The sequence below is a fragment of the Tyto alba genome, unplaced genomic scaffold (assembly GCF_018691265.1).
Source record: "Tyto alba isolate M040663 unplaced genomic scaffold, T.alba_DEE_v4.0 Super-Scaffold_21, whole genome shotgun sequence".
NCBI classification, from domain to species: domain Eukaryota; kingdom Metazoa; phylum Chordata; class Aves; order Strigiformes; family Tytonidae; genus Tyto; species Tyto alba.
This window is the reverse complement of record NW_024881295.1, coordinates 1378094-1404988: the sequence shown is the minus strand read 5'-3', so window position 1 is coordinate 1404988 and position 26895 is coordinate 1378094. Positions and strand designations below refer to the sequence as shown.

Sequence of the window (26895 nt, the reverse complement as noted above, 5' to 3'; positions counted from 1 at the left end):
GGGGCGAGGGGCGGGGCGAGGGGCGGGGCGAGCGGCCCGCCGGGCTGTGCTTCTCCGCCATTGGGCGAGCGGCTCCCGCCGCGAGCCGCGCGCCGCAGTGGCTGTCGGGCAGGAGAGGTTAGACGGCGGGCGCTACGGGACCCCGGTCTGCCGGCTCTCATCGTTCATTGGAAGAGAAGAGAGGGGAGGCGGGGTTTTCACGCCTTTTTTCACTGCCCATTGGAGGGAGAAGAAGGAGGCGGGCTCTGGAACCGCTGCCGTTATAGGCTGCGGCGGGCTCTAGAAGCCGCCCCTTTCCACCGTTGCTTCTTATTCGCTGAGGAAGGGCTAGTGGGCGGGGAGATCTCCCTCTCCCTCCCTCCCACGCGACTGCTGGGTTCCCATTGGCGGAAAGCGACGGTTCCGCCACGCCCTTCCTACTTCCGGTTCCCGGGGCGGGCGAGGGGAGCCGGCTGGGGCGGGGGTGGAGGCCGGCGCCGCCCGCGCCCGCGGTTCCCGGGACGCCCTGTCACCGCCGAGCGCGCAGCATGGGGTACCCGTGAGCAGCGGGATCGTTCTTCCGTAGGGGTGCCCGTGCCCGGCGGGGGGAGGCCGGGCGGCGCGGTGGGCGGGGCCGGTGTAGGAGCAGGTGGGTGCGGCGGCGGCGGATTCGGCTCCGGCCTCGGCCTCGGCCTCGGCCTGTCGGGGCGGGGGCCGCGGCGCCCGGGCGGTGGGTGGGAGGTGGAGAGTGGGGGCCGGGGTGGGGGGAGCGGGGTGGCACCGTAGGCCCCGGGAGGCGCCGCGGGGGTGAAACTGCGCCTGTCCCCGGGCGAGCGGCTGAGGCAGCGGCAGCCCGCCTCCCGGGCTGCCAGCCGGAGCGGTCACCGGCCCCGGGGAAGCCACCGGCGTCGCCGCAGCGCTTTTTGCTTAAGCCTGGGCGTGAGCAGAGCGCTTGGCAGTAAATTGCCTGGAGAAACCGTGACCGGCGCGAAGGGCAGGGCTCTGCTTTCAGCCTTGTGAGAGACGAATCACGAGTCCTTGTGTCACAGGCTTCCTCCTTTCAGCGTATCTGAGCTCCGTGGCGATCGAAGAGCTGGCTTGGCAGATACGGGCTGTCACGATGGACGCCCCAGGGCTTCTGCAACGGGAGAAGCAGAGGGGAATCTGTTGCGCCACTGTGGCTGGCTGGGGCAATCACTGAATGTTTTAGATGTGATTTTTGTATGAACCTGAAAGCCACATCTTCTAGATTTCGTTATTATTTTAATTACTGCCTCTTCGGTTGGATCTTACATAGGATATCTGTTTCCTCCTTCCCTTCTTCCCCCATGTAAACAGAAGAAAACTGTTCTGTGACGTTGCAGCTTAGCATTGTTAAGTACTTGCAGATTTTCAGCTAAAGCAGTATTAGAAAGATAACATAATTATAATTATTAAGATTAAGGCACTTGAACAAACAGAGCCTGACTAATCACAGTGGCTCTTCCCTGCAAGCTCTTAACAAGAGAGCTGTAAAGAGGATTGATTAGAGGCCTGGTAAATTATTTTCTGCTGAATGGCTTCTCAGAGTGATGCAATAATGAACGATGGCTTATGTCTGCAACTTACTCCAGCGTTCAGCCTGCTGGGCTCTGCTGTGGCTGAACCAGTGCTAATTAATGTGCTCAGCGGCAAAACTTTTTGTGGTGCTGAGGCAGAATTTGGAAAAGAATCCCAAATCAGCCCAATGAATTGTCTTTGACTATGCAAGAGATTTAGATTGAGTGTATCTTGGGAACTGTGAGAAGTTTCTAGATTTTTGACTTCTCCTTTTTGCAGTCAGGATGAGGAAGTAGCCAGTTGTTGACTCAGTGACCCTGAAGTTAGTTTGCAGGGGGCTGAAACGGTTAATCCTCTGTGTTCTCTCTGGTGTGTGTCTAGGATGTCATCACCTTGCCACACCACTGCTGTGCTGGTAGTCTTTATGGCCCTTGCTGTCGGTTTGGGAGCTGAACAGTGGAAAGAGAGGAGCTGTGATGTGGTTGGTGATGAAAGCAGCGAGTCACAAATGGAAAGAGCCCTGCTGAAGAAACTGGAGCCCCTGAGTCAATTGAGGTACAGTACAACACCCTGCAGGCCTTGGGGTTGTGCAGTGCCTACTCTTAGGCCAAGGAGAGGGGAAGATTTGGGGCCAGACTGCAGAATGGGTTCCCCCATTAATATGGGCTGTGACTGGCTTCCAGGTCTTGAGTGTCTGCTGCTCCGAGTCTTGTTCTTTGTAATCCTGTGGTCTATCTGTTCTGTCCTCACTCTGCTGCAGGTTTAACGTGACTGTGGAGAAAGGCAAAACAGAAAACTACATCTACCATTTCAGGGTATGCAGGGAGATCAACAGCACCTTGCATGATTTTGGTGGCCTGGTGCAAACAGATAGACAGAGTGGCAAGACCACAGTGATAGGAAGGATCAATGAAACCCAGGTCTTCAATGGAAGTAAGAGTCCACTCAAAACTTTTCTTACTCAGTGGCTGCCTTTCAGCTCCTGATCTGGATTTGCAGCCTGTATTGTTTCTTGGCAGGTGACTGGATCATGCTGATTTATAAAGGAGGTGATTCATATGGCAGGCACTGCAGTGGTGAGAAGAGAAGAGCTGTGATAATGATTTCTTGCAAGCGGGGAGTTACAGCGGTGAGTGACACGTGAGGTGGGAGAGGAGCAGGAGGCTGCCAGACAAACAGTTGTTTATAAGCAGAAGGGCTCTGAGGAGGCAGCAAGATTTTCTTCTGTCCTCCAGTGTCTGTTGCATCAACAGTGATAAAACTGTCTTCTGGTGAAGTTCAGCGTGCTTGGGCCTATTTTCACATGACTTAACTTCTCCCACATTGCAGAGTTCATTCAGCATTATTTCAGAAGAGCGGGAAAAGGAGCAGGATTGTTTCTACCTCTTTGAGATGGACAGCAGTGTGGCTTGTCCAGCTGAGGATTCGCATCTCAGCGTTGGTTCCATTCTATTGATCACGTGAGTCATTGGAAGAGCTGTTCATGTCTGTGCTATAATCTCCAGTGCCATTTAGAAACATAGCAAATGCTGTACTAGATTAGATAATTGTAGTGTTCACAGACACCATTAGATATTACTACACTTCTGAGCTTTTCGGACAAAAGCTCTAGCTCAAAGCTGCAGAGCAACTCTGTTCCCTGTAGACCTGTAGTCCTCCTTCGTGGTGTACAGACAAGTGCACTGAAACATGGAAGACATGATTTCCTAAAATTGTACAACAGCTCTTTGCCAGAGTTTGGAATTCAGAGGAGGAGTCTTGACTCATTTTCGGTGTTTGTGCTTAGAGGCACTACTTCATGTAATGCTGCTGAAAGATTTCTACTAGCAGATCAATATTTTGGGGACCTTTTCTGGTCTGGTCTCTATTTATAGCTCTGTTCATGAGTGGTGCTCAACTTGTTGCTCCAATACCAGTCTGAGGCAGGTAGCTGGCTCAGAAGAGATTGTCTATAGGATTTACTCAGCTTTGATTTTTAATTCTTCCCTCCAGGTTTGCTTCAGTGATTGCAGTCTACATCATTGGTGGGTTCCTCTACCAGCGCCTTGTAGTGGGAGCAAAAGGCATGGAGCAGTTTCCTCACTTTGCCTTCTGGCAAGATCTGGGCAATTTGGTGGCGGTGAGTGAAAAATCCCTGTATATTCCCAGCTTGGCCCATATGTATTAGGACAGGAGAAAATGGTATATGCTTGTCTTTGTGGACTATCTGTCTTGGATAGACCTACCACAGGGGTAATGTACCTTGAGGCAGAAAAGGTGACCATCTGTTTGTTTTTTTGTTGTTGCTTTTTTTTTTTTTCCCTTGAATACTCTATTTTGGAATCCTTTCTGGGTCTGATTGCCTGCCATTATCCTGCAAGGACCACATAACAAACTAGAACACATGCTCATTAGTGGCTAACACTTTTCAGGTAGGAATGTTAAGCTGGGGACTGTGAAATGTTCCTGTGCGACTCCCTGAAATCCTTCCTTGGTCACCATAGGCAGTGCCGCTTATCCTCCATGCTCATCTCGGTCTGATCTTGCTGAATATCAGTATGCCCAGAACTTTCAAGACTAAGTAGGGTGTTTGTGTGTGTGTTTCTATCCTCAAGACAAGTTTGGGGACCTGTCCCAGATAGCACAGGGGCAGGCATACTCCCATAGCAAAAATCACAGAAGCTGCTTTGCTTTGGATGCCGAGTCAATTGCATATAGTCTGATTCCGGTGCAATATCCTGTGCTTGTAGGATGGCTGTGACTTTGTCTGCCGATCTAAGCCTCGAAATGCACCAGCTGCATACCGTGGTGTGGGTGATGACCAGCTGGGTGAGGAGTCAGAAGAACGGGATGACCACTTGCTACCAATGTGATAGGCTTTCAGCACTGAGTTTTCTTCTCCCCATCTCCCCAGTGCTTGTTTAGCCGGGTGCCTCCCAGCCAGTTCTCCTTCTCTCACTTCTGATTTTCTTTACACTGCTTTTTGCTGTCTCTGGTGTGTCAAGTCCCATGGATGCCTCTGGGTGTGAACAGCACTGGTCCCTGATGGTATGTCTTGTGAATATAATGCTGTTCTAGGTCTTTAAAAATGCACCAGAGCTGGAAGAGGGGAAAGTGCTGAGAGCTGAGTAGAAATAAAAAAGCAAGCAACATGAGCGTTCAGCACTGAGCAGGAATGGGAGATGAGTCACTGAGAGGAAAAAAGGGCCACGAAAAGGTGCAGAACAGGGAAGCAAAAGGAGGCCATGGGTTAAAACAGCTGAGACTGTAGGAGGGATCTCTTCTGTGTCTCTTTTTTTCTTTCTTTTTTTCCCCTAGGGTTTACAGGATCTGTAAGACACTGGATTTCTTTTTTGAATGCGTTTTCAGCTTTTCTAGCTTCTGCACTGTTATGCACTGTTTCTGCTAGCATAACTTGCACAGGGTGCTCTAGTGCCAGATACCATGAGGGTGGAAGAGGCATTAGCACCTCTGCAGTCTTTTCTTTTCCTAATGGCTATATGTTGAAGAGTGCACACCCATTTTCTTCAACAGATGTAAAGGGATGCATGCTACCCTCTCAGACTGGAGAAGGGCAATGCTAAAAACTGTAGGAGTTAAATACAGTCTTGTGGCTTTCCAGTTCAGTCAAAATATTGTCTCAGACTTCTCAGCCATTGAGAAGCAAAAGGAAATAATGTGTGTCTAAGTAAGGGGAACATCTGCTGGAACTGACATTGAGGCAAAATGGGACAGTTAGTTGCCACTTGAGTTGTTACAAGCTTCTTGAGGTGACTGCCCACACAGCTCAGTCACTGTCAGCATTGTGATTTCATGCTCTCCAAAACTTCCTTGTTTGGCAGAGGGATTTCCCATAAAGCTACCAGAATTTATTTTTATAAAAAAGGAACCATAGAAGCCCGGGATAAGAATGCTAACACACTAAAAACTGCATAAGAGGCTTCTCTGACAGGGTCAGCTTTCATAAATCACTTGCCCCTTAAGCATGGTGCAGACCAGTCTTAAGACACTTGCCCTGTGCAGATGGTACTTACTGCTACTGGCTGGGAGTGAGAGACTTTCTCCTGAGGCCCTGCTGAAAAGCAGGTATAGCCAAGTTGTACGAATTAATGGGAACCTTCCAGAACTTGGCACACTGATTCCTAGTTCCTTTTTATTTGAGGGTCTAGACTCTAAGCAACCCCATTCTGCCCTAGTGTAGACTGGCAGAGAACTGTCCTCAGTCTTGAGGGCAGAACTGTGAATAAGCAAGCCACTACTGTTAACAGCAGAGTACAGACAAGGTTCGTGTGTTTTTAGTACTGCCAAAGCAGTCCAAACAGTGACACTGAGGGAAAAGAGTTGACCCTGCTTTCTTGCTGGGTATAGAGTGGGCAAACATTTCCTGCTTTGACTTGTTATGGTCTCGATCTTTCTCATCACATGGGGAAAAAGAGGAAGTCGCCAAGTCTGTTGTTACAGTTTTTCATGGTGGTGTTTAAGGTAATTTTTTTTTGTACAAAACACAACTTTCAGAAATAAAGTGACCCAAAAATGTGGTAAAACATTGTGCTGTTGTAGCAAGGGCTTTCTTTGGTGCCAGCATCTTATATACCCAAGGGTGAAGGATCCTCGGTGTGTGTAGTGCCTTGTGCCTGAAAGACTCTTGCCAGGAATGGATCTCTTCTTGTTAGTACGTGATTTTTGCTGCCACTTTGAATAACTCCAGTTCTCTTAGGGCTTAAGAGGGAAGGGTATATACATCTTTCAAAACTGAAACTTTAAAAGCTCAGGTAGTTATGGATGGGAAAAGTTTCTTACACTCTGTATTTCTGCAACAATAAAAATCAACAGTAACTGATGGTTGTAGTTCGCAAACACTACGTTAATGTTGTGGAGAAGGGTTAAAAAGTAGCCAGAGCTGCAAAGCCTGAACAAGCATTTTTTTTATTAAGAACACTGAACATGAAATGAAGAAGTGAAGCCTTCTGATTTGACTGAAATAAAACCTGGTCCTCAGAAGTAGCTAGTACCATAGGCAGGCTAGCTGCCTGCCTACCCTGCCAAGGGTCAAACTCAATGGGAGTTTTATCACACCCAGCCTGCTATGGATAAAATGGCTTAAGGGCAGCCTTCCTCCGCTGATTGCTGTTAGAGATTCTAAACCATCCTTTCCTGCTCCCAGATTACATCAGACCAAAGAGTGGTATCGGGGTGCAAGCATGGGCAGCTTCCTTTGGGCCTATTTTAATTCAAGAAGCCTCAGAAGTCTCTCACAGGACAAAGGATGTCATGAAAGTGAGATTCAACAGACACGTAAGACTAGGAAGCTGCCGCTACATGTTATCCATCTTCTAAGCACTTTCCCTCCTTTCTTTTTCTAACATGGGTCAATAAAGAGCCCATTCCAAAGATGTCTAATGTTTTCTTACCTGCCTCTGTTTTCTTAGGCCTCCTCCCATGCCACTCTAGCTTTCCTACAACAGTAGGTGCTTTCCACACAGAACTGTCTTAGGTTTCATTCAAATGTACACATGAAACTTCTGAAAACAGAAAAGCTGAGACACACGGTGTATAAAATCATCTTGCTTTCAGATATTTGACTCTAGGGGGCACTTACCTCTTCATGCTTTGTGTAATTTCTTCCGTTTTTTTGCTTGTTTGTTTGAAGCAGAGGTGCTTCTGGAAGAGAATAACTCTGTCCAGGTTTTCACCTTTGGCAATTTGGTTACAGAACTTCAGAATACCACATTTGGTCCTTAAAAAAACCAAACCTGAAGGGGCTGAAAAGGAGGGAACTCAACCTATAACACAATTCTACCCCTTTCAAAGAAGTAGGATTAAAGGATCAGTATTCAGTTGTTGGAGGGTGTGGTTTTGTTTTTTTGTTTTTAACTGAGGAAGAAAAATATTTGTTTTACAATACCAACAAAAAAAAAAGGCGCCTGAGGCAGACAATACAACCCTGCCAGCTTAAACTTTGTGCCATCAGCTGTCCTGAGGATAATGAAGACAGACACAAAAATAATACAAACTGATAAGAGAACTAAAAAAAAAAAAAAACAAACAAAAAACCCAACAACAACTAAAAAAAAAACAACCACAAACCAACAAACAAAAACACACCAAAGAAAACCAACCCAGCCCATTTTAGGAAGAGCCCTGGCGCTTCTGGAGACTGCTTTGGATCTGTAAGTTATGCCCTAGTACAATGGGGAGACAAACCTAGTGCTGCAGGGTTCCCTAATGTAAGATAATTCCCCCCTCCCCATCAATTTTCCCATCATCTTGTCATAAGTACTCAGGATAAATCCTCCTCTAACTGGTTCAGAGAGGAACATCTGGAGTGGATAGCTGCCACAACACTTTGTCTTCAGACTGCATCTCTACAGGAGACCGTAAAGCTAAGGCAGCTCCTATTGCCACAGGCCTTCAAGTTTGGTATGCATGCTGGAATGGCTATTAAACCCAGTTCATAAGCAGCCCAGGTATTTTTTTTTTAAGAGTGGAACAGTAGCAGCCCCTTTTGCCCAAACTCTTGTTTGTCCACTGCTGTCACTTGGAATTTACGAGTTCCCCTTCTGGAACACCCAAAGAACACCTATTCCCAATGTCCATGTGAGGCTGGCTCTTCCTATGCCTCAAGTTCTGGCACAGTGAGATTGAAAACAGATCTAGCAGATCTGCTGTAGCAAAAAAGGGCGAGAGGAATTCCCTTTCGGAAGTCTGCTAAGACAGAAAGAGGTCCCCTTCGTGCGGTATACAGGAGAGGCTTATTCAAATCAGGAAGAAGGAAGGTTGTTTCAAGGCCCCGGGTGGGAGTTTTCCTCCCCCTTGTAGCACCATTAAGAGACCAAGACATGGGTTTGTGCATGGCAGTTTCAATCAGTTATCTCATTCTTGAATGCAAAACCACAGGGGACTGTCCTATTCTTCCCTGCTCCAGCAGGATGCTCCAAAGCTGGCAGCTGCCCTGGGGTCAGAGCTAAGGTGAGACCTCCAGCTTCAGAGCTGTTAGGTCTCCTTGAGGACATTGATCTTGGCACAGATTTTGAGAGCTGGTCCCAGCTTGATGTTCATGGCACTCATGAGGTGTTCCTCCTTCAGAAGCAACAGGGCCTGGCCGTCAATTTCCTGTGATCGAAACTCCTCAGCAATCTCCTGGCACCCTGTGAAACCAAAAAAACAGCACTGAGAAACAGATGTGCCCTGGCCATTCCCCTTGTTCCCAACCCCTTGGGCCTCTGGCAAGTACAGAAAGCAAGCTAGGAATTTAACCAACCCCCCTCCCCGCTCTAGTCCACAGTCTGTCTGAGGACACAGGCTTACAAGTCATCTCTCTGACCTACTCCAATTCAGAACCACGTACAAAAGTACAATAAAAGCACTAGGCAACCACTGACACCACTTTCTTTCCAGAAAGAGAGACAACAAATTTTCCCATGCTCCTGGATCACATGAGTGCAGGAAAGGATCTTAACTTCACCTTGCAGTGATGCAATGAACTCGTACACTTCCTCCACACTCCAACGACTGGGATTGCTGGACAGGAAGACTGGGTTGATGCCATGTAGATCTGGGGTAGGTGGGGCCATACTGGAGTTTGCCAGGTCCCTCTCTCCATGACTGGCCCTTACTGACAGGGGTCCTGGAGATGTAGGGGACAAGGCTTCATCATAGCTGGAGTTATCAGAGCCTCGACTTGAGTCTTCCTGGCCCTACAAGCCCATAGGAAAGAAAGAAAACAAAAGGTGTTTTGAAAGAAATTCACAATTACTAGGTGCAAAACAAGACACTGGGAACAGCAGTTGTCCCAACAGTTTGGGACAGCTGTCTCAGGCTGTTGGTCCAGGCATATCTGACACAAGAACTCCCTGATGCCAGAAAGGAGAGGCTTTACTCTCATGTCCTTCCCTCTTCTTTCTCCCCATCCTCGCCCACTCCATTTCTCTTCCTCATGTCAGCACTGAAGCTCATTTGCTTCTTCTGTAATCTGGTTCAAATCATTCATGTGGAACAATGCCAATCAAATGGGAAAAGTGGATTGTTTTCTACCAAGTCTGTCAGCTGATCTCACTTGCTGAGACCTCTGAGACACACGCAGGGGTGAACACAGAGTAAACAGAACAAATACAAATGTGAATCCACTTTCTCCAGTTGATCAGAACAGCTCACCGTGTCTTGTGTAACAACTGTGTCAGTGTGCACTTGACATATTCTGTACAACGACTACATCCACTGTGAGAAAGTGGCACATCCAACAGTGACAACTTTTACCCTGAGGCCTGCCTTGACAGAGGCAGACAGGACTGTGTCCTTACCCTGTGGCGCTTGCCCTGGATCTTCGTTCGAGCAATTTCAGAGCTGCTGCGCCGTGGTCCCCGTCGGCGCACACGAGCGTAGTTAGCTTCCTGAAATTCCTTCATCTTCTTTCTCTGCAGCCGAAACTGATGGCTGCAGCTGACATTGTACCTTAAATAAGTAGAAGCACAGCAACAGTTAGGAAACAGCAACTACCTAAAACCTGCTTCTCCTTTCTCTAGATGGGGCTAAAACTCCTCTAGCATCCAGTTCTGTTTCTCCTCCTTCTAAGACTTCCCCTTGGAAGAAACCAGTCCAGACTTCTGATACAAGCAATATTTGGACACTGAAGTCTTGATCTAACATCTGAAGGGTCTATTAAGTCATTCCCCTAAGGGAAAAAAGACCCATAACATACACTCTGCTATCAATAAGAAACAGCAATGACTAGTCTAACTTCTCCCCAGGTTTTTCTCCAATGCTCCCTTGTGTCTTTGTCTAGTACCGATGCAGCAGGCAGCTACCAGTACTCATTTGTTTAGTCAGCCAAATGTACATTTGATTGGAGAGGTTCTTTGGGGCCCTAGAACTTCCCCCTTCCCACTTCATTTTCTGAGCAAGTCAGAAATCCTGTTTACACTCAACCACCTCATCCACCCCTCCAGACCTAGAATCATTCACAAATCACTTGGAGTTCTAAAGGATCTCCGTGGCCAGTGCATCCCATGGAGGGAGGATAAGATGTACTGAAGAGTCATACGCTACCTGGAGGAAGGGCACATGCCCATTTCCATTGAATGTATAGTCAGAGAAACGAAGATTATGTCTTGCTATTACCTTTTAGCACAGGTCATGGAACAAAACCTCTTGGAGCCACGGAACTGGGTTGCTGGGGCATACTTCCCACAGTATTCACACTTCAGCAAGTTTGCCTTCTTATCAAGCTCTAGTGAGATACAGATACACACCAGTTGATCATCTGAACTGAAGCAGAAGTTCACACAATGATTCCCCATTCCACTGCTCTTCTGAGCAGACAGATTCCAAGCACTGTTCTCTACTGAATCTACTAAGCAGTTAGCTTGGGGAAGAAGCTGGGGGAAGAGAGGTAGAAGCTCCACTAATTAAGATCCCAGGATACTGAACACAGCAGTTTGTTTCTCCCTGCTCAGCAAAACAGTACTGACAATCAAGAAATAGCATATCACTCATATCCTGCAAGGCTGTGCAGGAAATCTCCATCACTGTACTCTGCTGTGTCCACATATCCTTCACAGCCTTCAGAATCGGATTCTCCTGCTTACTACTGACACATGGTGTGTTAGGTCATATTAACAACAAAAAAATATTGTCTTCTGGCACCCAAGAGATCCTAGGTTCATAGCTTGGGTCTCTAAGGAGTTAGGAAGAAGGCAAGAGGAGATACAGGTCTGTAATGTACAAAGTTAGTAATACAGTTATCAGAGAACGGAAACGTTCAGTGACACTAGCTGGGACTCCTGGTGCTGAAACTCACCCGTAGAAGCACTGTCCCCGCCTGGAGAATTGCTGGACAGGTTTTCACTCTGGCAAGAAGGAGCCTCCCCCTGCAGTGGTTTCTCAGATTCTTTCAGCAGCTGCGAACAACCAACCTGGACAGGAAGAGAGAGGTGGGCCATCAGTAAAGGATTCTCTGTGTCTGCTGCCCTCTGCGAGGTGTATGCCGCTCATATCTTAATACAGCTCAGAAGAATCCCTCTGCCTACTAGGGATGGAGAGCTGCTAAACAAAATTACTACTCCTTCCTGACCCACAGGCTTGGCAGTTCATTCAAAGATCACCAAGTACTATCTGCCTTAAATATCCCGCAGTCCCATGTAACTGCATTTACCCTTATTTGCTTTAACTTCACTTGCCATTTGTTCAAAATGCAGTACATCTTTTCCTCGCTAGAAATCAGAGAGAAGAACCTTCTTACCATTCCTGCATAAATTATTCCTTTGGTGACTACTGGAGAAAACAGTTCCCATCACGCATGTTTTATTCTTTCCAACCCATTCTCTTTAATGCCTTGCTTCATGCATGACACCTTCCTCCTTTCCCTTCCTCTTCACTGTCTGTGTCTCAGGCTGAAAATGCCGAGTTGGAATATGGGGCAAGAAACTCCTGTCCAGAGATGGAAGCTCACCACCTTCCCAAGAGAGTACTACATGTCCTTCCTCCCACAGCATAGAATCCCTACCGGAAAGGGCTCTGCTCCTTCCTGGATGACAAAGCCTTCAATAATGTGCGTGAGGATCTGGGGCTTGACGATGGCTTGTGGGGGTTTGGAGTCTCCCATCTGACGTGACATCATTGCCAGGTTTGGGGTGGGAGCAGAGGTGGGAGTCACTGATGCTCCTTCACTTGAGGCAGTATTTGGGGTTGCAATGGCAGCGGGATCAGGTTTATCTGGAAAGTTAACAGCATAAGAGTCGGTTACCTTTGCTCCATCTACTTCAACTGGAATATGAGAGCAGGTAAGTAGCACACACAAGCAGAGCTCTCCTTTGTACCTCACCTCCAAGGCCACCCTTCTCCTCCGTGTTTTTGGGGCTCTCTGTCACAGGAGAGGACCTGGCAGGCAGAAGTGTAGTGACACTGGGTGACTCCTCCTTCTCCTCCTCTGACTCTGCCTTGCGTTTTACCGATAAGGTCTGAGACTTGCCCTGTGTGAGTAAAGAGGAATACGTAAGTAGAAAGAGGAGCTCCAAAGCAAAGAACACCACATATCAAAGGCAAAAGGAAGATGCATCCCTCTCCATCATATTTCATTTCCAGACTGGTTCCTTCTCCTGGGAATGCCTCAAGCTCCTTCACAGTACATATTTCCACTTTGAAAATTTGCCTAGCAGCAAGCAAAACTTCAGAAGACTCACTACCACACCACTATGACTAGGATCCGTTATCCTAATTCACACTGATATACTGATATCAAGACACTGTGTGAACCTTAGAGGCTTCCAGGAAGAAATGGAATGGCAGTCACCCAGCAGTCTTCAAACAGGCTTTTGGCTAAATCAGATCAGTTTCAATGAAGGAAAGTCAAATGAGTAGGGGCCACATGTTGGATAAGAACAGAATTGTCCCGCTATTCTAAAAAAAAAAAAAAAAAAAAAAAAAAAAATCAGACAAATCCTGTGACACCTTCCTGAAGAGGCAGCCAGAGTTTATAAATGGTCTCAGCAACTGGCTCAGGATATCTGAGCTGGCTAAGCGCTGTTGTCACAGGGCGTTCGTTAGGCAGGCCCTAGCTGGACAATTCACAGCAGTATATGGATGAGGCCTGCGGGACACGAGCCATCTTTGTTTCCCTCTGCATACCCCGTTGCTAGGGGATGCTCTGAGGCCTCAAGTCAGTGGCTGGTACCACACACCAAAGGGTCTCTGACCCAGAGGTATCCACACTTAGTGAGGAGAGGGGAGGTTCAGTCTTCACGGCCCACTCAGCTCTCATCTCTCTTCTGAGAGAGACAACAAAGAGGCCAGTTATTCTTTGTATTGGGTTTACATGGCAAGATTTGAATAGCTGAGAGGCTACAAGGGTGGCTTCTGTGAGAAGATGCCAGAAGCTTCCCCCACGTCTGATAAAGCCAGTTCCAGCTGGCTCCAGGACAGACCCACTGCTGGCCAAGGCCAAGCCCATCAGCAGTGTTGGTAGCACCTCTGTGATAACGTTTAAGAAAGGGGAAAAAATACAGCACAACAGCAGCTGGGAGAGAGGAATGTGAACACATGAGAGAAACAACTCTGCAGACACCAAGGTCAGTGAAGGAAGGGGAGGAGGTGCTCCAGGGACCAGAGCAGAGCTTCTTCTGCAGCTTGTGGTGAAGACCAGGGGGTGAGGCAGGCTGTCCTCCTGCAGATAGATGTACCCTGAAAGAAGCTGTGACCCCGTGGAAAGCCAGCTCATGCTGGAGCAGGGTCTTGGCAAGACCTGAGACCCTGTGGGGGACCCATGCTGGAGCACTCAGTTCCTGAAGGACTGCACCCCATGGAAGGGAACCCCACTGGAGCAGGTCATGAAGGACTGTCTCCTACGGGAGGGATCCCACACTGGAGCAAAAGGGACAAGTGTGAGGAGGAAGGAGTCACAAAGACAAAACATTATGAACTGACCACAACCCCCATTCCCTATCCTCCTGCACTGCTCAGGGGGAGGATGTAGAAGAGTCAGGAATTAAGTTGAGCCTGTGAAGAAGGGGGGGTAGTGTTTTTTTAGATTTGTTCTTATTTGTCATTATCTTACTCTGATTAATTGGCAATAAATTAATTTCCCTAATTTTGTCCATGGCAGTAATTGGTAAATGATCTCCCTATCATTATCTTGACCTCCAAGCTTTTTGTTGTATTTTAATCCTGCTGTCCTGTTGTGAAGGGGGAGTGATAAAGCAGCTTGGTGGCAGCCAGGCAAGGTCAACCAGCCACATTGTTCAAGATGATATCTACTATGCCATGTGGACACCTACTCCATTTGGGGCAGGGTCTGAGTCTCACCTATTTACCTCACGCAAGCCTTTGAATGATAATGTTGAAGAGAGATGCTTGTAGTCAGTAACCCCAAGGGTTGGATTGGAATTAGTGTTTTCAAGAGGAAAAAGCCTCCACATCCCTTTACCCAAACCTTTACCCATCCCATCCCACTGACCTGGGCCTGGACTGCGATTGGTGTCCTAGGAATGAACAAAGAGAATCCATATGCTATTCTCCTTCTCAATGGTATCACTTACTGGCAACTGGACAGACTGCATGTAGAATGCTGCTGGCATCTGAGCCACAACTGGAGAGGAGGCTGGGCTCTTCACCATGTGGGCTGTGCCTTGAACCTGTGCCAAATTCACCCCTGTGGTGAGAGGAGGAGCTTCCTGTGAGGATGCTGGAGCTGAAGATGATGATGGGGAAGCAGTGTGGGCTTGGGAAACAGGCTGGACCACGGCTGGCATTCCCCGGGATGTCGGCACTGCTGCAGCAATCTGAGCCAAACCCAGTGCTTGAGCTTGGCCTGAGCCCTGCTGCCGAGTGCCCACCACCTGCACTGGGATGTGTGGTGGAGGCTGCTGCGTTGCTGACATTTTGGCAGGCCCAAGCTGAGGTGGCTTGACAGGGGTGACCAGAGATTTTGACTGAATTGGAACAGGTGACTTGGTGGCTGGCTGACAAGGACTGTCCTGCTGGAGCTGCACAGGCTGTGGTTGGGACTGCAACATAGGTTGCACCACAAGGGTCTGAGCCTGCTGCTGGTTTTGAGGTGGAGCCTGTTGCTGCGGAGGTTGAGCTTGCTGCTGCTGTTGGGCCAGAGACGGTGCTTGCTGCTGTTGCTGCTGTTGGGCCAGCTGAAGATGGGTGGCCGTGTGGAGGAGCTGAGACTGACGATGCTGAAACTGCTGCTGGTGATGAATGGCAATCTGCTGCTGGATCACCACCTGCTTCTGCAGGTGGATCTGCTGCTGCTGCTGGATCAGCGAGTGTGGCTGGATCTGTGTATATGTGGCTATGCAAACACAGAGCGGGAAGAGAGGAGAGCACAAAAGTTAGCAACAGTGCAGCTCGGAACAACAAAAAAGGCAGGCAGACACTGAACTGGTTTGAGCTATTAAGCTCCAAAATGACTGACAGCTTACTGGTAGAGGACACATGAAGGACTAAATCAACTTTCTCTTGCTAAGAGAGAGAGATAACCCCTAGAGACAAGCCTCCAGGAGCCTAGAGGCATGTAGGAAAACCTCTCACCACCAGGCATTCAAATGGCACTCTTGTGAAGGCCTAGTGGGCTCGCAGAGCGTGTCTGCACTTACCTGAGCTGATCAACGTCTGGCTGGGTGCTGGTGTAGCAGTCCTGGTCAGGTTCATGCCCACCGTCTGCTGTCCGCCGCCGTCCGTTTCGCCTTTCTTTGTGGCTGCGTTCTCTGTCTCCGTCTGGCTTCCCTGGCTGACAGTCACGGCCTGGGCAGCTGCCACCGGTAGCGGCTGAACCACCCCTGTGCCTTTCCTCTGGCAACTGCCAGCGGCACCTGCCGAGGTCTGGCTCAATCCTGTTGAGGTCTGGCCCCCACCACTCGCCACCACACCCCCAGCGACACCGTTATTGCCTGCTGCCCCCTGGCTCAAGTTAAGGGACTGGCCCGCACTGCCAGAGGAAGCCTGAGCCACTGCCAAGGTCTGGCCCGTGCCGGTGGCCTGCGGTAAACCCGAAGCCTGGGAGCTTCCTGGCAGAGCTGCCTTCTGAGCAGAGCCTTGGACCTGGGCGTTAGCGGCAGAGGTCTGCTGGCTCCTCACAGCCAAGTTCTGCACCTAGAAACACACATACAGGACAGAATCAGTTTGCTTCACATACGTTACTTGCTGAAAGTTTCGCAGAGAACACATAAGCAACACACTCCACTGGCATGCAGTCGAAGTTGATGCTTCAAGTCTCATGTGGGAAGCTGGCTAACGCTGCAGGGCAAAGCTCAGGCACAGCCCTCCCCAGGGAACACATGATCCTGAACTCCCTCCTGCCCCATCTCTGATGGAAGTTAAAGACCTCATGGCACTTTCTGAACAGCACATGAGGACACAGCCATTCTCTGAGGCACGGGACAGCCTTCACACCTGCCTGCCATGCCTTTGCATTGTTAGCACTCAGTTTAGCACGGCTCTAGAAGAGCTGAGATACCCCTTTAAAGACCAATCATTCCTTTCCAATTTTTGTGCCACCTGCCTCCTCCCCCTGTGCATGGTTTTTCACTCAGCAGGTCCACAGATCTGCCAGCCTGCAGCCCTTATCATTTCACCAGTTCCTCTGCATTCTGATGCTGCCATCCTCTGTATATTTACTCCTCCTCCAAATGCAGTGTTATCTTCCAAGTTTGATCATGGCTGACTTGCCTTCAAAGAAAGTGCTCCAGACAACAAAAATAGGAAGTAACTGGAAATCCCAAGAATGACTGGTGTAGGACAAGGGAAATGGGAAGCCATGGCAGCTCCCTGGAGTTACTTAGAGATGAATGCAGGAGCTAAGACCTTATGGCCTGTTCTGTCTTTGGCATCTTTAGAACAACAAACCAACTGGGTGAAGGAATACTACTGCTGGCAAAGACTCTTCATTGCAGAGTGACTGAAAACTGGACACAGAGTTGAACGATTGTTTTCACACAAGGACAACTGAGAAACTGTAAAGATGGGATTGATCCAGCCTGTGGCTCATCCCAGAAATTTTAAGCAGAAATTAATTCCATCTCTGGAGGCAAAAAGCAAACATGAAAAAAAAAAAAAAAAAAAAACAGTGGCGAGAGAGAACAGAATCTCCTGCCTGCACAGGGACACACAGGTTGGGGGTAAAATAGAGCTAATCTGCTATACAAGGATAGCTGGAGACCAAGACCAGAGTGTGGGGTGACAGAGAGCAGGACTCTGGGAGGGAGGTGTCACTGACCTGGTCTGTGTCTGCATGGACCCCAGGAGACTGAGTGGGTGGTACCTCCTGCTGGACAGCAGCCACAGCCCCGTTAGGCATCAAGATGAGTTGGGAGGCAAGAGGCACATTGCGGCCCAAGGTCCGGTTTACCTGCAACAAGTTCCCCAGCTGTGGCTGTTGAGGGAGGGTCAGGTGACGTAGAATGAAAGGAACGGAGGGGAAGAAAGAAAGAAAGACAGCGAACCACAAGCAAACAGATTACAAAAGCAACACTGGGCTGCCAATATAACACACCGCAAAACCCCCAACCCTCCCTGCATTGTAATACTGAATGTAACCCTCAGGAGCAGAAAACTGAGAAGTTTCCTTATGGAAACAAACACTCTTCGATCAAACATGGGCCTGGATCAACTCCCAGACTGGCCAATGCTGGCTCAAAGACTGGGTTATGCTTGGCTTTTCAGATGTGTATCTGAGACTGGTTGAGAAACAGTGATAAAAGACATACATCCAAGACCAGGGTTGCATGAAAAGAAGGGGATTACAATCTGTATCTAAAGTCATCTGAAACACAGAAAATATTTTTCAAGTAGGTAACCAAACCCCAGACTGACGATATAGTCAAGCCTGACATTTTCTATTTAGCAGCACTTGAAAGCTATTAAAAGGATGACACATTTGTTCATGTTGATTTATGTTTCTAGACTTACTTGAATTCTGACTTATGTCCCTGAGCTTAGCAGTGGTAGAAGAGCGTAATTTACCATATATCTGTTCTAACACTGAATCAGAAGGGTAGCTTTATTTCTGTAAACTATATTCAAGTCTAGGACATATATTTCACATTTACGCTCTAGTAAGAAGTGCCATGGGATCTTTAACATCTATGCAGAGCAGAGACAAACATAGTTCTCTAACAATCTCACTTGAGCCACACAATACAAAGCTCATCTACCTTCAGAAGCTGAGTCCAGCGTCAAGCTTCTGGTTTCAGGGACAAGAGCTTCCCCATCTGAATTTAAAATAGAGTGCATCATCCTTAAAGCTAGAGTTAGTCCAAAGGTGCTGGTAATCTCAAGCAGTGAAACACTGAGGTGGCTAGGAAGCAGGATTCATGGTCAGGACACATTTTGCATACACATCGCTTACCCGGAGATACATCTGGGCCTGTGACTGGTTGAGAGGCGGTGAGGTGGTATTTCCAAGGAGCACAGACTGTGTCAGGGTTGTGGCACTGGGGGAGCTCACGCTCTGCGACCGACTGATCAGCTGAGCAGCTGATGTTGTGGCTAGGTTGATCTTAAAAGAGAAAAGCCCCAAATCATATATGAAGAGATGGAGGCAAAGAAATAAGTACAAATTCACTTACTGGAGTACAGTCAGAACAGACATTTTACAGTTTTTTCCTGTATCCCACAGGGAACCAAAAGAAAAAAGTTCTTGTTTTAGAGGCTATGCAGTCTAAACTAGCCAAAGCCCTGGATGCTAACCTCATCTGCACGCTGAGCCTGAGTATTACTTTTAGCATGCAATTACATTAAGAGATCCAAAACCAATGCATAATTTTCTCCAGCTTCTCAAGTAAAGGAAAAAAACCCACAAAGTAACCTCTACCCTACCAACTCATCTACTCTCTCAACAAATCCCAGTTCCTCAATACTCACTACAAAATCAGACTTCTCATTCCACAACTACTCTGCCCAAGAAGAGCATTCCCTTTCAAGCTGCTCATGACTCCTCCTTATAAGAAGTCCTGATCATTTTCTAATCCATGCAACGTATCCCCAAAGCCTCAGCAAATAGATCACTGTCTACCTTTCTAGCTAAGAGGCCTCTCCCACTCAGAAACTTTCTCTGGTCTCCTGAACCCCCACCAATGATAGCACCCCAAATCCTCAAAGTTGTCTGCATCTTGTGGATTCCCAGCATTCTTAGAAGCTGCGTTTCCCTGGCTGACCACCTTCCTAAAAGACAAAGAGGGGAAAGAACAAGGTGGGGGTGGGAGCGTGGCTTTGATGTGTGTGAGGGAACGGTTACTTACAGATGCCTGGGTGGTGGTGGTTTGTTGCGAGGTGCTGGTGTTGGGGGAGCTGGCCTGTCTACTGGCTGCAATTGTAGCCTGCAAGAGAGATTGACAGAGAAATGAGTATCTGGAACAAACTTTTCAATCGAGCACGAATATTTGGCTTTGTCAGAACACCTAGTCCCATCGTCATCATCTTCCATTGCAGAGAAGAACACCATCTAACCACTACAAATCTCTGCTATGCCCTACAAATCAGGTGCAGCATATATATATATATATATATATATATATCCTACTGTTGCCCCATCCTGTCATGCTGCACATTGCAACCCTCATCCTGATGCTGCAAATCCACCGCTGACACCCAGACATTCTCTGCAATATTAACAATTTTCTTGAGTAGTCAGGCAGTTTAGTAACAATGCAATGATAGCACTCCAAGTAACCAATTCCAAATTACAGCACATATGTTTTGTGGAGGAATGTAAATATTGTTAGATACTTTTTCCCCCCCCTTCTACGATCCCATAGGAATTCCACTGTACAAGTTTAGTTAGTTTTATAATTAAGATTTGTGCAAAACTGGTGAGAGGATTCTATTCCCTCTATGCTACAAAACTGCACGTAGGGATTTTGAGAACAACTAAACCCTGGACTAACAGCCAAGAAACACAGCTACTGATGGAGATATTGTTACACAGACAGAACAGTATTCACATCACACATAATCCTTCTTCAACTGATGATAAAGTCTGGTAGGTGAGCAAATTTGCTAAAGAAAAGAAAAAACAAACACTCAATTATGCATTAAAAACCAAACCAACCTTGATTTGTATAAACGTATCTCAATTAAATAAACAACCTCCTGGCTGGACAAGATCTACCCCAGATCCCTCTTGCTAGTAACTGGTAAAGAAAATAGGGGCTTTCAGAAACAAACTTTTAAGGCAGAAAATTCAGAGGATACCGCCTGAAATTTCATGCATTTAAGACCATGTTTATTCTCAGAGAAGTAACAATCCACTGTTCACTTTAATACAGATTTTAAACACTACTCCATCCACTGCTGATTTAACCACCTATCTTTTATTTAAAAAAGGTGCAGGGGCTAGTCATAGGCCTCTGAAGTGCAATAGGGGGTTGCCATGGGGATGGCAAATTTTATCTTCCCCTGCTCTGTACCTGAAAACCAAACAAATCTTTGCATGAGGCTTCCAGTTTACTAGCTGTTTTTATTAGCTTTAAACAACGTGTTTAGGGACTCATGGTCTCATCATGGATACGGATGACCTCAGTGCACAAGTCACTGTATAAAGAGAAAATCTCTGGATCTTTTCCAGAGAATGCTCCAATTCCTCCCCTTCTGCCCCTTGGCAACTCACCTGCTGAACTGCAGCCAGGCTGTGAAGCTGGGCACTGTTAAGCTGCTGCTGGAGCATGAACTGGTGAAAGTACTGGGCTGCATTGGGCTGTCTCTGGAGGGCCTGCAGGGCCTAGAGAAAGAGGAAAACCCAACTGTCAAAAATAGCGTGCCCTTTAAATGATTAGAAAGAACAATGAGGAACCAGCACAGCCCTGAGACCATCCCCAGAACCCAAGAAAAAATTTAAAGTCACTAGATTAGCACATCAAAATACATAGTACAGCTACAAATGTAGTAACAGACTGAATCACAGATGTATTCCAGGACAGCAGGAAGCACATTTGCAAGACTTTAATAAACTTCCAGGAATTTGGGATGTGCATGTTGAAGCAGACAGACAAGCGTTCCAGTATAGTCTGTATATGGAGAATATACACCATATAGAGGAACTAGGATGATAAACCGAACAACTTGCTCTAGAACAGCAGGCTAAAATCAATCTATTGGATCACAGTACAGATTAAATGTAAGAGGCTGGACACTGGCAGAGTAGCCTATAAAACATGAAGCACAGTATCAGGCTACCAGAACTAAACAGCAGGCCTAGAACAAGAATTTCTAAATCTGAAAACATGACAGTCCTTCGAGCACGCTCCCACCTTGACACATGACAACTCAGAGGAACATGAAGGGGCTCAGCACCACTTTCCACTGATGTACATGGCACCCCAGAACATAACTGGATCTCACCTGTACTGCCTGGCGCTCATAGAGAGACATCTGTGATATCTGAGGACGGGTGCTTCCTCCAGAACTGGAGCTCCCGCTGGTGGAGCTGGAGTTCTGCTCACTTTCAGTCTCCATGGTGACAGGATCCCAGGAGCTCAGTCTGAGAGAGACTCCAGATCTACATTGAAAGAATTGGAAACTAAGTCAGACTAGAGAAAGAACAAAACCATATTTCACTACGTTACACATCTTTTTTTAGTGGCATATCCCAGTACCAGGCTCCTTGCACAGCTTTGCTGTATCACAGGGTACCAGGGATGCTGGGGTTCTGAAATCACCCAGAAATTATACTCATGGTTTAAATCTTTTATTACCCCAGTCAGAAATGTAACACACATGTTCTCATATTTTTATTGCCATGCTACAGTTGGAAGCTACATCATCCTGAACTCTTAAAAAGGCAGCAAGAGTGAAGGAGCAGCTGCAGCTCATTCAGACAATCATTTGGTTAGAGACCTGATCACTTCTCCTTGAAGAGAGGCTAGTGCACTGAAGTAAATTGCATTGTGCTTCAGTCTCCCACTGCATTTGGGCAAACTTCTGATCCTCTCTTCCTCCAGTCCTACAAGAGGTATAATTATCCCACAACTCTGCTGCCCTACTGTGGATATACCAACTTGGTTCCTCCTTCTCACAGTTTAGCCCCCAGCCCTTGGCTGTTTCTATCCAGCTACTTGTTGCTTGATCCTAACTTGAGTATTAGGCTGGAAGCTGGTATCTGTGGTGGCAAGTTGCTTTCAGGAGTTCAGGAGTCAGAAGCAGAGTGGATGAAGGGTTCAGTGGCAACACTTGTAAGAGGAAAGCTGCTAAAGGGGTCATGCAGAGCCAGAGAGATCTTCCAGCAGCAGAAAGATGAGTTGCAGTAATCTGGACTGAGAAAGGACGGGAGAAGGCTTTCATCAGCCAAGAGGAAGAGAAGCGAGACCAGAGAGAGTACTTAGCAGAAGAGTAACACACTGGGATAATCTGGAAGTTTTGTGCAGCAAGGAACAAGGGCTACAGAGACAGTAACAGCAGGAGAGGTTAGAGTCAGAAAAGGAAAAGCGCAAAAATTATTATTCAACAGAATTCCACTAAAAAAAAAAAAAACAAACCAACTTCTTACAAGGATATAATTCCATGCAAGATTAAAAAAAATAAAATATTCTGATAGTCTCGATATCACTGACAGCCTGTTTGTTTCCAAAACACCAGCTGGCTCCCTTGCAACATAGCTGAGAGGCCTCTAAATGAGATCCCTAGGACTCCAAGGATCCCACAGCACCAGCACAGCCCCCGTATCTAGATCTTTTCAAATCCGGAGATTTTGAACTTCACAGCCTGTACCAAACACAACTTTTTCCAGGTGCATAAACAAACAGACCAGCACAACAGAAAAGGAGCTGCAACAGTACTCTCAACCAGACAACTTTTTAAGTTTGGGAATGGCGTTAAGGGCAGCAGATGACTTTAAAGTAGGGCAACAGCATGAACTTTGCAGAGAATGCCTGGCTAAATCAGAGAGCTGCTGCTCCAAACCTGCTCCTCAAAATCTGGAAAATTCTATAATTCACAAGCAGGTAACTGCTGCTCCAGTCCTGTCTTCCCCACATATCTTTACCTCTACCCTCAAGTCCTGCCCAGGCATCTCCCTGCTATTCCAACACTGGCTTCCTTCACTGTTCAGCAGTGGCCGTCAGTTGTAATTCTGCCCTGCAGTCATCTTCTCAACTGAGACACACTCCCTCTTAACTGGCCCCTACTGTCTTCAGGCACAACTCTACTACAGCTAGAAACAGTTGGTCAGTGTGCCTATCTAGAATATAAAAGCTCTGGAGAAGTCAATTGCTTTAAAGATATTCCCCAGGGGCAGCACCACAAGAAGTGAAGCCTGAAAATAAATAGAGAAGGGAAAGAATAATTTTGGAAGAAAAACTGTGGTAGATAAATTAAGTACTTCGACTGGGGTTAAAATGCAAGTCAGAGTGAAACTACACACATTACACCAAGTTATCTAGTAGCTTGGCTACCATTAGGAGACAATTTCTGTTCCCTTGCCCACACTCAACCTCCCCATGCAGGTTCCTCCCAGCATCTGCCTCGCTTGTGGTGCTCACTACATGAACCCGTTACCTTTGCAGAAAAGCTACCCTAAACATCATTTTCTGCCGGATGAGTTGAATTAGCTCACTTGTGATGCCTCAAGTGCCAGTGAGAGAGAAAAGAGGGTAATTAAGGTTCAATTTAGCTGTAGCACATACCCCTACCCGCGACAGCTGCATCAGAAGGAGAAACCTGGCTTCTGACTTGGTGCTCAGCTCCACGAATTTGCGTTTCCTCAGTAAACAGCACTATTGATTCTTACATTTTCCAGCATTTTTGAGAGTTTCGCATTGATCTAGATCTTCTTAAAGTCAGGTCCTAGCACAAACAGAACCCTACTGAAATCCCACCTCTGGGATGAGAGGAATCAAAAAATTTTGATCCCTATGTAGGTAGAAGTCCTGTTGGGGGAAGGGATACCTCCCCTTTGCAGAAGGACAGTAAGAATTTTAAGTCACTCACAGCAAGCAGGGTTATCCAGCAAAATCCTTTCCAAAGACAAAAGTGAAAAGGCACAGTCTTTCCCCAGACAAGTTCGTCTAAGGATGCAGCTCCAGGTTAGTGTAATCTGATCCAAACACAGGCTATTTCCACACAAAATAGCATGGATTACACCCTCTCCCCTCTCCACATGCACCTTCCAGCACCCTCCTCTTACAAAAATCCAGCGATCACCCGGCTATCAGATCACTTGACTCAGCTAGATGCCTATGGGATGAATAGCCCATTAAAAATTATTAAACCATGGGTTTTCTGAAAGATTGAGTTAACCAACTCACCTTGCACTACTTACCAAGCAAATAAAAAAAAAAAAAAAAAACCAAAACAACACCAAACAAACAAAAAAACAAACAAAACCCCCCCCAGAGTAACAATGTGCCATGACTAAATTAACCACAGCTAGAACTGCACCTCTAAAAGGGAGAGATGGAAGGATACAAAGACTTGCTAACACCATGGCAGGAAAGAGCACAGCAGAAAGGAAAGAAGGGAGAAAACTGGATCACGAGGCAGTGTGAGCACAAGAACACGGGACAGCTAACTTGCACTGCTGATCTCAACACACACCAAGGCCACCACAGGTGGCCCATCTACAAATTCCAGACCTTTCTCAAGCGCAAGAGCCGAAGAGCCAGGCCAAACACCTCCTGTACACACTGAACGACTGGTAGGAGACAGAAAAGTTTTACTCACTCACCCCATCCATTCCCCCTGGCACGTGACTGCTGCCTGCGGAACATTTTTTCACTTTATGACTGGTTTTGTTACTTCATCCTTGAGAAACTAAGTTCGCAAACAAGTAAGATTTGCTCGCAGGTTTGGGGGGGAGAAAAATTAGCAGCCAGGACTACAGCACTGCCCTCGCTCTGTCACCGTCGCCTTCTCCAACACGGTCTCCACGCTACGTAAGCCGAGGTGTGGAACTGCCGGGACCCGCTCATTCCGCGCTGGGATGCTCAGCAAGCAGCCGCAGGTGCGACCCCCGAGCACGGCGGGACCCCGGCACCACCTGCCCCCCGGCCGGCGCCTCGAGGCCCGGCCGGCGCGGCCGCAGGCGCCCGGGAGCGGGGACCGGGCACAGCGCGGCGGCAGCACCAACCCCCCCCCCCCCCCGTCCCCCCCCTCCCCGGGCCGCCGGCAACTCCGGCAGCAAAGTTAAGCCGACAGAGCGTGCGAGCGCCCAGCTCGCCCGCCCGCTCGCAACACGTATGTACCCTGCACGCAGCCCCGCCGCGGCGGGAGGCGGGGACCCGCCGCAGGATGCCCGCCGCAGGCAGCCAGAGAAAGGCGCGCGTTTAACGCCCGGCCGCCGGCGGGGAGAGCGGCGGCTGCCCCGGGAGGCAGAGGCGGGGGCTGCGAGAGCCGGTCGTTCCCGGCCGCTGCTCCCGGGGCCGGGCCGGGCAGACAATGGCTGCTCCACCGCCACTGTCAACTTCCAGCCCGCCCCAGCCCCGGGGAACTCTCCCCGCCGCAGCCGCCCGCGCTCCGGGCCCGGCCTCACCTGCAGCCGCCGCGGCACTGCCCCGCTCCGCTCCCGCCGCGGCGGCGCCGCTCCCCGCGCCCGCCCGAGGGACCCGCGCTGCCGGCGTTACCGGAGCCCCCGGGCCGCCGCCGCCGCCGCCTGACACGCCCCCCGCGCGCGGGCAGCCAGGCCGGGCCCCGGCGGGGCGGGGCGGGGCGGTGCCCGGGGGCCCCGTTGTTGGGGAGGGCGGGGCCGGGGGTGTTACCTCGCGGCGGCTCCCGGCGGGGCCGGCCCGGCCGAGGCCTGGCGGGGCAGCCCCGAGGGGGGGCGGGGCTCACACGCGCGAGCCGCGCCCCGTTGGCTCCACCCCCCCGCCTTTTTAGTCTTTTTTTTTTTTTTTTTTTCCTTTTCTCTTCTTCCTTTTTTTTTTTTTTTTTTTTTTAAACCTTGGCCTGTGGGGCTCCCCGCCGCTCCGTCACTTCCTCCCTCGAGGCGCTTCCGGGCACGTGACCCCCTTCCCCGGGCGCCGCTTGCCGTTGCCCTGGTGACGGCAGCCGAGGCCTGGCGGGACGCGGGTTCAGGCCCGGCGGGAACGCCGGGGCGGGGGTCTCGCCTGGGGCGGGGGCTGCCGGGGCCCGCCCCGTTCACCCTCCCGGCTTTGGTGGCGAGGGGGGGGCTTGGTAACTCGGTGGCGGGCTCCTGCGGGGCCTGCAGGGGAAGGGGACCAAGGCATCGAGGTGTTGGTAAGCGTCACGGCCTGGCTGCACTATAGGCGCAGAGTGCGCTTTTCCATTCAGAGCCAGTGTCCTTCCTCTGGGCCGGGACACACTTGGCGATCGGTCTATCTGGAGACTGGTTAACGTCATTAAACGTTAGTAGTTTTGTGTAGGTTGTAAAATGTTCGTCTTGGTACCTGGAGCAAGCTGTGATGAACAAACAGGACACAGCAGTAATAACGGTGCCTGGGAGGTTTTCTGTCCAGGTCAGGTAGAGCATGCATTGAGGTGCACAGCAGAAACGGAGTAAAGAAACTACAGTGCTGGAGTTTGCTGGCAACTCTTAGAAGAGAAGCCTGCGCTGTGCAAGCACTTGGGCCCTGCTTCCCTCAGTCTCGGAGAAGCATCACTTCTACCAGTTGCCTGGCCTGGCGTAAGAGAGGTCAGTTAGGGTAAACTTAGTCGGTTTTGGCAATAGTGTAGTCAGCATGAGTGTTTCTAAGAAAATGAGAAATGCCCTATCTAGTCAGACCAGTGGCTCATCTTGATGAGAGCTAGAGAGTTTTCTCTAAGGACGCACCAAGGATGGGTGGGAAGAAGAGAAAGACAGGCAGAAACAAATCATGCTGCATCTACATATATAAGGTGCAGAAGTTCATGCACTGCTGAGCCTATGAGCATCAGAAATGCTTCTGCAGATGACATGTTCGAGCTTTGTGTTGCAAGAACATTGCATCTGGCTCAGTAATTTTCAGTGCTGGACTA

At 48.6% G+C, this 26895-nt stretch overlaps 2 protein-coding genes across 5 annotated transcripts; one reads left to right on the top strand and one right to left on the bottom strand.

The window, feature by feature from the left end:
• The first annotated feature begins 405 nt into the window (after nucleotides 1–405).
• On the top strand, nucleotides 406–6043 carry M6PR (mannose-6-phosphate receptor, cation dependent). The gene is made up of 7 exons (XM_042795253.1): nucleotides 406–628; nucleotides 1900–2073; nucleotides 2279–2451; nucleotides 2538–2647; nucleotides 2848–2978; nucleotides 3511–3637; nucleotides 4248–6043. The coding sequence occupies exons 2-7, from the start codon at nucleotides 1901–1903 to the stop codon at nucleotides 4368–4370; spliced, it is 837 nt and encodes a 278-aa protein (XP_042651187.1). The 5' UTR covers nucleotides 406–628; nucleotide 1900; the 3' UTR covers nucleotides 4371–6043.
• Nucleotides 6044–6404: 361 nt separating this feature from the next.
• On the bottom strand, nucleotides 6405–25878 carry PHC1 (polyhomeotic homolog 1). 4 transcript variants are annotated; one of them, XM_042795249.1, is made up of 15 exons: nucleotides 25861–25878; nucleotides 21331–21487; nucleotides 20600–20710; nucleotides 19233–19310; nucleotides 18341–18490; nucleotides 17210–17365; nucleotides 15591–16086; nucleotides 14526–15286; nucleotides 12317–12464; nucleotides 11999–12207; nucleotides 11294–11408; nucleotides 10615–10723; nucleotides 9798–9948; nucleotides 8963–9194; nucleotides 6405–8645 (listed from the first exon to the last, which is right to left on the bottom strand). In XM_042795249.1, the coding sequence occupies exons 2-15, from the start codon at nucleotides 21442–21444 to the stop codon at nucleotides 8491–8493; spliced, it is 2985 nt and encodes a 994-aa protein (XP_042651183.1). In that variant the 5' UTR covers nucleotides 21445–21487; nucleotides 25861–25878; the 3' UTR covers nucleotides 6405–8490. The 4 variants fall into 4 exon arrangements, with proteins under 4 accessions (XP_042651183.1, XP_042651184.1, XP_042651182.1 ...); XM_042795250.1 differs by lacking the exon at nucleotides 25861–25878 and adding an exon at nucleotides 25680–25695; XM_042795248.1 differs by lacking the exon at nucleotides 25861–25878 and adding an exon at nucleotides 25454–25559.
• Between the last annotated feature and the right edge of the window lie 1017 nt (nucleotides 25879–26895).

What these genes read in the sequence shown, in the direction of transcription:
- PHC1 (XM_042795249.1), bottom strand. Translation starts at nt 21,444, where the DNA reads ATGGAGACTGAAAGTGAGCAGAACTCCAGCTCCACCAGCGGGAGCTCC. An exon ending in AGGCCCAGATGTATCTCCGG is followed by an intron (nt 17,366 to 18,340) that starts GTAAGCGATGTG and finishes CTCCCTCAACAG; the next exon opens with CCACAGCTGGGGAACTTGTT. An exon ending in TCCAGGGCAAGCGCCACAGG is followed by an intron (nt 9,195 to 9,797) that starts GTAAGGACACAG and finishes ATGGGCTTGTAG; the next exon opens with GGCCAGGAAGACTCAAGTCG.
- M6PR (XM_042795253.1), top strand. Translation starts at nt 1,901, where the DNA reads ATGTCATCACCTTGCCACACCACTGCTGTGCTGGTAGTCTTTATGGCC. An exon ending in GAGCCCCTGAGTCAATTGAG is followed by an intron (nt 2,074 to 2,278) that starts GTACAGTACAAC and finishes ACTCTGCTGCAG; the next exon opens with GTTTAACGTGACTGTGGAGA. An exon ending in ATCTGGGCAATTTGGTGGCG is followed by an intron (nt 3,638 to 4,247) that starts GTGAGTGAAAAA and finishes CTGTGCTTGTAG; the next exon opens with GATGGCTGTGACTTTGTCTG.